This window comes from Miniopterus schreibersii (assembly GCF_964146895.1).
Source record: "Miniopterus schreibersii genome assembly, chromosome: 4".
In the NCBI taxonomy this organism is placed as follows: Eukaryota; Metazoa; Chordata; class Mammalia; order Chiroptera; family Miniopteridae; genus Miniopterus; species Miniopterus schreibersii.
The window spans coordinates 97,793,377-97,802,752 of NC_138105.1; the positions used below are offsets into that span (position 1 = coordinate 97,793,377).

At 54.2% G+C, this 9,376-nt stretch overlaps 1 protein-coding gene across 1 annotated transcript; it reads left to right on the forward strand.

The window, feature by feature from the left end:
* The first annotated feature begins 2,107 nt into the window (after nt 1–2,107).
* On the forward strand, nt 2,108–8,344 carry MSX2 (msh homeobox 2). Its single transcript, XM_081136101.1, has 2 exons — nt 2,108–2,591; nt 6,611–8,344. The coding sequence occupies exons 1-2, from the start codon at nt 2,213–2,215 to the stop codon at nt 7,033–7,035; spliced, it is 804 nt and encodes a 267-aa protein (XP_080992227.1). The 5' UTR covers nt 2,108–2,212; the 3' UTR covers nt 7,036–8,344.
* The last annotated feature ends 1,032 nt before the right edge of the window (nt 8,345–9,376 follow it).

The window sequence follows — 9,376 nt, forward strand, 5'->3', positions numbered from 1 at the left end:
AAAACCTAGTGTTTGTTTGTTTGTTTGTTTTATTTTAATCTCCAGCATTTTCCTATTTCTGGCTTCATAAATGTCTTTCTCTGTCTGGACATCAGGACCCTTGAGTAGTGAGGAGAACCTGGCTTCTTCCCCTGAAAAATTCATCAAAATAAAAGGGCTCTAGCAGTATTTTATTTTAATTTCCCAGGAATGAGCCTCTGTTCCCCTAAATTGACAAGGAGTTTGCAGCAACAATGATAAAACGGTGCTGGGTACAGGCCAACTGGCAGCCAAACCATCTGTCCACTCTGGCACCTAGGGGCTCAACGAATTTCAGGTTTGTTTCCAAAATGCAGGTCCTGCCCCTTGCTGGTACTTCTAGAAGGCACAGGTCATAATCTGGATTTACCAGTGCTGTATTTGAGATGCATATCAAGCCAACCATCCTCAGGTATGACTCAAGGGGAAAATGCACACATCTCCAGATAGCTTGTTGTTGTTTAACTTTCTCTGCTTTTCCACTTTGTTGAAGGAAGGAAAAAAAAAAAAAAAAAAAAGAATTGTGCATGTCCCTTGTGGGAGAGGGACTCCGAGGTTTTAGAAGGCCACGGCTAGGACTTCTTTACTTTTTAACTTTTCAGGACCATTTCTAATCACATTGAATTAGCCAGCGGGTGCAGGCTGGTTTTATCTTCTGAGATTCAGATAACGCCTGTTCGGTTATCCTGATCCAGCACAGTCTCAGCCCAGGCAGAGGTTTGGGGGGAAGGAAACATGGCATCAGAGAGGTGCTCTGGCAAGGGGGTCTGGGGGCCAAGTTTCCAAGACTCTAAGTGAGAGGGAGCCTCCAAGCCTTAGTCATTTCAGTACAGACACAATGTCTCTTCCTTCCAAGGCTCTGGTAACTGTGTAGCAAGCGCATGCTGTGCGCAAGGCCCTGAGCTGGGAGACTTCTATTTACCTCCTCCCTTGCGCAAAAGTGGTTCAGATACAGGGAAAAGCAGCTGCAGCCTGGGAAGGGTCATGTGGGTCCATGGGTCTTGGCTCCAAGGCCTGCAGAGATCTCAGGCCTCTGTGCATTTGAAGCTCAGCTCCTCTCTCCCCTTCCCTGGACTGAGACGGTCATCAATAAAGTTTGAGATGTAATTACCCAGGGTATAATTTGGAGTGGGCGGAGACTTCTCTTTCTTCTCTCTCTCTCTCTTTCTTCTTTCCTTTTTAAACCAGGTGCAATGAACAAAAATGTGCTCCCTAAAATGTCCACAGGCCAGGGGTGTGCAAACTTGGAACCCTGAATTTCTGAGATTTGCAGGAGGGAGGCATTAGATATTATCGTGCCTTGTCTTCCCTTCTCCTCCCCCTGGAAGGCAAACACTGGCACCCAAGCTCCCATAACAAACACAGGCTCCGACGCACACACACCACGCGCGCATGTGGGGGAAGTTCCTCAGTGCCCGGGTTTTCTTCTGGAGTGGAAGGCACGGGGGCCGCTGGCTTCATCTGTCCCGTCGGAGCTGTTTGGGAGGGGGCACCCCCTGGCCACCTCTGGGCTCGCCCGGCCTCTCTTCTTCCAGGGGATTTACGGTGACAGCGGACGCCCTTGGGCGCCTACGGTGCGAAACAGTCCCCTAAGCGCCCAGCGTGTCTTATTTCCTTTAGCGAGGGAGGCTGGCGCGTGTTCAGGGCCGACCCCTTACAGCTGCAAAGTTAGCACAGCCTCGGCGCATAGTAGGCGCTTCGTGCGTGTCTTCGCAGGATCGGAGGCGGCCTCTCCACGCGTTCCGCGGGTGCGGGGAGGGGTGTGCCGCGGGCGCGGGGCAGCTTTTCAAAAGAGGGGTCAAAAGAGAGAAGAAATGGGACTCGGAGAACTTCCTCTTTAAATAATCGGCCTTAATTACGCCTTGGACTTTTCAGTTTTGGCGTGATTATAACCCTTGAGGGATCGTCTAATAACAACTCTGCTGACTGCTCCTGTAATTAACTCCTAATTTATTTCAAACAGGGGGGGAGGGGGGAGGCCCCAGCCTCTGCCGGAAGAGCCAATGAGAGGCGAGCGCCCGTGACGTCAGCGCCAGGGCCGGCGCGGATTGGCTGGCCCGCGTCTCCTACTTCCCCTCGGAGGAAAGGCTCGGCTCCCGGCGCGCCCCTCCCGTCTCCCCCCCAAAAAGTTTGAGTCGCCGCCGCCGGGCTGCCAGCCGAGTCGCGCGCCGGGAGCTCAGGGGGCAGAGGAGTCATGGCTTCTCCGTCCAAAGGCAATGACCTGTTTTCGTCTGATGAGGAGGGCCCGGCGAGGGTGGCCGGGCCGGGCCCGGGGCCCGGGGGCGCCGAGGGGGCGGCGGAGGAGCGCCGCGTCAAGGTCTCCAGCCTGCCCTTCAGCGTGGAGGCGCTCATGTCGGACAAGAAGCCGCCCAAGGAGGCGTCCCCTCGGCCGGCCGAAAGCGCCTCCGCCGGGGCCACCCTGCGGCCGCTGCTGCTGCCGGGACACGGCGCCCGGGACGCGCACAGCCCCGGGGCGCTGGTCAAGCCCTTCGAGACCGCCTCGGTCAAGTCGGAAAACTCGGAAGACGGAGCGGCGTGGATGCAGGAGCCCGGCAGATACTCGCCGCCGCCGAGTGAGTGCGCGCGGGAGGGGACGGAGGGGTCCCCGAGGGAGCCGGGGCTGGTTTCCAGGCCGGGGGCGCAGGTCCCCTCTGCGCTGTGCGCCCTGGGAAGCAGGCGCAGCTGTTGGGGGTCCCTTGTTATGCCTCCAGAGTTGAGCGCGCCGGCCGCATCCAGGACGCCCCGTGGGCACTGGCCGCGCAGCGCGTGATGCGGGTGCCCTCGCCGTGCGGCGTCGCACCCGGTTGCGGACTCGCGGGTGTGCGGAGGGCGAGCCCCAGCTGGGTTTGCGGGGGCGCTGCCTTATCGGTTTCTCCAGCCCCCAGCCCTGCGCTTCGGCCGCTTCTCTTAGTTTTGTTTCACTGCCCCACCGGGGTCTCTTGCCTGGGGAGTGCAGGGGGCGTCAAGGTCACCGCCCTGCGAGGTGTGCCACCTTTTAAAGATGAGCCCACGGAAATCTAACCCGATATTGGATGGAAAACATTGTCTTCCGTGGGTCCCGCGGGCGTCGGAAGCGGGGTCTCGCGGAGGGAAGGTGGCAGAGACGGATGCGTGGAGGAAACGCCGTTCCCGCGGCCGGCACCGCGCGGCGAGGTCCCGGCTTCGCTGGGAGCGGGCTGGGGTGTGAGGCGCGGGGCTCCGCGGGGCGCACGGGAATCATTAACCGCATTCCAGCGGCGCTGGGCGCGCACAGCGACGCTCATTAGTTCGCCAGGCCCCAGTCGTCGCGGGAACCCCGAGGTGCAGAGGCAGGGGACCTGCGGCGATGCCCTTTCTCAGACCCCCGGGCTTTATTTATAAGAGGACCGGCTTGCTTGCCGCCGGTCAGCAGCAGCGGCCGGATGGGGCTGGGGCCCCGGGGTCCTGGCCCCGGCCGCCGCCGCGCCTTCTCCCCGGAGAGACTGAGCGGAGGTCCGTGCACCTGCACCCCGCTTCCTGCCAACGAGGCGGGAGGGCGCAGAGCCGGGCCCAGGAGGGCCAAGGGCTCCTCCAACTTGAGCATCCATTTTGGGGCCCGGGATCCTTTTGCAATTTGGAGAAGTCGTCCCCCAGAACTCCTTTTACTTCCACCTCCTGGTCTTGAAGGGTTTTCTACCCCCCAGTGTCCCTCTGGGAAAGCCGGGCAAGAGGGGGCCTGTGGAGGGACTTTTTCCAAACCCCGGGACAACCGCATAACTATCCGTTTCTATCTGTCAACCCTGGAGGCTGGAGATGCACAGTATTTTGTGAACAAAATGAGGCCCTATCTATACCCAGGCAGGCGTCAGTGGCTGTCCCCTCTGGCATGTCTCTCCACCCTGATAGAAACTCTAAAAGATTCAAAGGGTGTGGAGATTAAGGGCTCAGAGAATTTAAACACTAGTTTGCTCGGTGCTTTATAGCACTTTTAACCGTATTATCTTATCTGATCTGTGTGGCAGCCGCCGGCCTCCTAGGAACAGATGAGGGCATTGCTGCAGAGTCCGGAGGAATCTACACACGAGTTTGGGCTTGACGGAAAAACGTGGGGAACACTGAAGGACGGGGCCCTGGGCATTCTAACATTTATCACTGAGCCTCACTGCAGGATCAGTATTATTTTCCCATTTTATTGATGGGGAAATAGAGGCTCATAAACTTTAAGGGACTTAATATTCTTGACAAATACCGTGTGCCCACGGATTCCTGGGCCTGGGTCAGTGCCCCGCGGCACATCAGGGTTTCAGGCCTTACAGGGACCCGTGTCCAGAGGTCAGAAATCCCACTCCCTTAGGCCTCTGGGTTCTGGGATGGCAATTCCCCACTTAACTCTGTAAACATCCCTACCACCAAGTGTAATCCAGCTTCCCTGCTGAGCAAGTCCGCCTTGGGCCCTGGGTACGGCCTTCCCATGAGGAAAACTGGAGATTCCGAGAAAGGATTGAGTTTTAAAACAAAACATGGGTGACTGGTGCTTGGGGCCTGCAGATGGCCAGGGGAGCACTGAGGCAGGAGCCTTGGGTCCTGGGAGCTCCCCGCTAGGGAGCCTGGGGCGGGAGGGAGCCACCCGCCTAGGCCCGGTTTTGTTATTGAGAGGAAGTAGGATAAATGCTGTTTTGCTTTGTATAATCGCATCCTTCCTCTGGCTGGTTTAAAATGGGGGGCGGGGAGGGGAGTGGTGGGCTGGGAGGAAGCCTCCTAACTTCACGGCTTTGATGCACGTGTGGGATCCCCCGTCTCCTGGATTTCATCATTCAAACGCAGCCCCAAGGAGCAGCCCGAGGGACCGCGCCGGGAGTCGCAGTTGCCTCCAAACTTAGAGCAGGATCCGACGGAGACACCAGGAGCTGGGTGTCTGGGCCCCCGCGGCTGGGTCCTCCAGAGAGCAGGCCAGGTTTGGGAGGGCTGAGGATTTCACACAGTCCTGGAGCCTCAGACGGAGTGGTTAGTTTATTTGTAAATTAAAGAGCAGGTGCCCTGGTTTACTTAGGGATTAGCATATGCAGAAGGTAGACTTCTGTGGTCACCTCTCACCCACCCCTCTCCCAGACTTCTGGTTCTCTGATTGATTGCAGAACCCACTGCCTCTTTCTTTTTAGTCACTTAAAGTGATGGTTAATCATGTCACACCGGGACAGCTCTATTGCTTGTTGGAAATGGAGGCTGGGTTGGGACTTGTGCTGTGTCACCCTCAAGTATGAAGTGTAAACTCTTTCTCGGGCCACCAAAGTAACAAAACAAGAAATGCGACATTCTCCCCTTGAGTCCTCTGGAGTTATTACTGTGGCTACATCTGGAAAATTAGCATAGCTCATAAAAGCCAAATACAGCAAATTAATTGTTTAGCAATCTGCCCCCCAGCCCCACACTCCTCCCCCCTCCCCTTGAGGAAAAGAAGCCCAAAGTGAGCTGATGCGGGAACCACAGGGTGCCCGGGCCTGTGACTTCCTATAATTGAATCCGGTTTAAACATGGGGTCTGGACGCTGCTGGCACACCTTTATTTCGCTTGTTAGTCTCTCTTTCTAAATCCTGGCGACAAACTAATCATTTACACGTTGGCCCCAGGCCACAGAATGGGCAGAGATGACTGAGATGTCATCACATGCTCCAAACTCGGAGGCGGCGTGATTTCCCCTGACGTTTACATTTATGGGCGAGCTAATTTTTCTCTCCTTCTTAGTAAAGTTTATATTACAGAAGCGCCCGGCCAAAAAGCCCACCCCACATCTGTAAGATGTGCAGGCTTTATAGTCTGCAGGCTGGATGGAATGACAGCTGTGCTGGTTTACTGCTGGGGCTGCTCCCCCGGCGCAAGATGCTGCTAATTTGCCACAGGCCTTATCTGCGCCCTCGGCCTGCGTCGGTCAGTCAGCGCGCCCCTGATACAGTCCGACTTGTCCTGTGGCAGAGGGGGGCTGACCATCTTTTCCTGAGACCCTCTTCATTTTATTTCTCATGTGTGATTATGTCGGCATCCAAGGGAGGTGAGGGTTATTCTGAACCCAGCCCCCAAGTCTATTGATTTTTTTTTCTTTTTTAGGGGAAGTAGGGGAGAGGGAGAGAGAGAGAAACATGGATTTGTCGTTCCACTCATTTATTCATTCACTGGCTGATCCTTGTACGTGCCCTGACTGGGGATCAGACCCGAAACCTTGGCTTTTTGGGACGACGCTCTAACCCATGTCTACCCGGCCAGGGCCCCAAGCACCCATTATAAAGACGAGAGAAATTAAGCTCAGAGGAGGTGGGGTTTTGTTCTCAGAGATGACTCAGGAGGGGTCTGGTCTGTTCCTAGGTGTTTGAGTTCCATCACTCTAAGGCTGTTTGTGTCCATACAGAAAGTTCTGTTATGCCATGAAATTGCCATTTTGTTAAAAGCCTCAGTTTTAAAAAGTAAAGTCATTTATCCATTTAAATATGATCCTCTCTACTCCCCCCCCCCCAAAAAAAAACAACAACCCCACCCCTGGTTTTGACAGAGGTGTCTCTTTGTAAGGTGAGGAGGGAGGCCTCGCGCGCGCCTGGAGCGGGGCCCACTCGCGTTGCTAACTCGCTCGCTCTCTGCCCCGCAGGACACATGAGCCCCACCACCTGCACCCTGCGCAAGCACAAGACCAACCGCAAGCCGCGCACGCCCTTCACCACGTCGCAGCTCCTGGCGCTGGAGCGCAAGTTCCGGCAGAAACAGTACCTCTCCATCGCCGAGCGCGCCGAGTTCTCCAGCTCTCTGAACCTCACAGAGACCCAGGTCAAAATCTGGTTCCAGAACCGGAGGGCCAAGGCGAAAAGACTGCAGGAGGCAGAACTGGAAAAGCTGAAGATGGCTGCGAAGCCCATGCTGCCCTCCGGCTTCAGCCTCCCGTTCCCCATCAACTCGCCCCTGCAAGCGGCGTCCTTGTACGGGGCGTCCTACCCTTTCCACAGACCTGTGCTCCCCATCCCGCCCGTCGGACTCTATGCCACGCCAGTCGGATACGGCATGTACCATCTCTCCTAAGGAAGGCTGCTCAGGGGACTCCAGGACGGATGCTTGTTTCAGTGCCCCCGCCCCCTCCAGGAAGCAGTGCCAAGCCAGCACCCCCTCTGCAGACCTCGCGCGCACCCCCTAAGCAGTGAGGCTGACAGCCGCAGACCCCGCTCAATTCGTTCTTTAGGCTGGACACGCATCCAGACGCTCCCTTCTTTCCCAAAGATTGGCTCGGACGGTTTTTATATATAAATATATATAATAAAATAGAACACATTTTTATACAGCGGACATAAAAAGTCAAATTATTTTCAAAGGCAAACTTTAGATACATGTGTGTATATATATACTTTTTTTATATATATATATCACCTAAAAGAGACTGCTGAAGTTCATTTGGTTTTTTTTCTTATAGGGGGAGACAAGCTATTTTCTAAAATTGCTGAAATTTGGTGGAACGATTGGCTTTTTGCTTAAGGAAAACAAATATTAGAATTAGACACAAAGTGCGTAGGCAATAGATGTGGAGAGATTCCTCCAAGTGACAGGGACACCTCACGTGTTTGCAGTCTTCCAGGCATTATAAAAACTAATTAGATGCTACCGTATTTGGCCCTATCCCCCCTCCCCCCTCCCATGGCTACATTGTTACTCAGATTGTTACCCAGTTAAAATTCTAAATCCCCCCTCCCCCCTCCCATGGCTACATTGTTACTCAGATTGTTACCCAGTTAAAATTCTACTTTTTTTTTTTTTGTAAGATCAATAAAAGGGGGCTGAGAAGACAGCTAGCCTCGGGCTAAGGTGGAAGATGGGAGGACTTCCTAATTCCTCCCCAGGCTGTTGCTTAACTGCATTTCAGATCACGGGAGAGGAATTGAGGGTTTCTGTGAAAGGCGAGGTACCTCAGTCCTCACACTGCAAAAGTGATTCGGGGGGAGGGGTGTAGTTAATTCTCTGCTTTGAAAAATGTCTTGTAACCATTTACCTATATGCTAAATATTCTTGAACAATGACTAGATCCAGAAAGGAAAAAAAAAAAATCATGCTTTCTCTGTGTGTGTACCTATTGTATGTGCTAAACGTATTAGGGAAATTTATATACTTTTTTAACCTGTTGGGGGCAGAGGGTAAGGCCGTGCTTTGACTTGCTGAAGAGGTGTCCCCGCCGCCCGTTTAGCTCCCTGGTATTTCATCTTCCCGCCCATCTCTGCCCTCCCCCGCCCGCATACGTCATCCCTTTGAAAGGGTGTCTTGTATAATTTTATATATTTTATTGAAGAGTTATTTCTTATCTCTTATTCCGAATTAAATTAAACGTTTGTTTTATTGCAGTAAAGTTTGTCCAAGTTCGGTTCTTTTCAGAGGCATTCTCGCTCTGTTCTTAGTTGGGCTTAGCTCGAAAATGCCACCCAATTGGCTGGGGTGGGGGGCGCGAAGCTGGTGATTTTTATTATTATTTTAATGTGAATCAAGAGTTGTGCCCAGATTCACTGGGGGGAGGGGGGGAGTCCGTTGAAAACAGCAAAATACTTTGAGATGTTTCCTCCGCAGCTTGGGTCGCTCTTGGAAAAGGAGGGAAGTTTTTCTTAGGGGAGAGAGAGGCGGTGGGGCCGAGGGGCCGGACAGGCCGGCCAGCATCCGAGGGCTTTGTGGACTAGCAAGGGAAGGTCGTGAACTTGAAACTTCCCATCTATCGAAACGACAAACTTAAAGCTGAGGAGGGGAACCTGTGGCCCTTTGCAAATGGGGGCGGTAAGTAGATGCTCTGTGCGGAGTGTGTCGAATCGGCTCCCTTGGCCATTCCCAGCTCCTTCCCAGGACAGGGCCCCCGGCAAATACTCTCTTCGGTGGTGATTGTTAGGGGACAGCAGTTCATTCCAGTCCCCTTTGCTTTCTGGCCTCTTTCCACTGGCTACAGAACCGGGGTCAGGCCCGGGCTTCAGGCTTCACTATTAAAATAAATGGGTAATGGGCAGGGGAGGCTGAGAAGCATCTTAAATTCTGCTTTTGTTGTACAAATAAAGGAGAAGTGCCTTCGGATGCATCACACCTTCCCCAGACCCGATGAGAAGCCCCTGCGACCCTGGAAATGGGGCTGAAGGGAACCGAGAACTGGCGGAAATTGCTCGGTGGGGAGACCAGCAGCTGGCGCATACTAGGACTAGCGCTTTTGTCCCACGGTTTTTTTTTTGAGGACACCCACTGTGAAAGTCGGGCGGTGGCTCCCAGGGGTCGGGCCACGAGCCTCAGAGGTCTCACAGCCCCAGCGCAAAAGTGATCCAAACCCATAATCTGCTCCGAGCTGGAGATGGTTTCTTCCCGCTCGGCTGCTCCATTCTCGAGCTGAGCCCACGGAGTGTCCCAAACC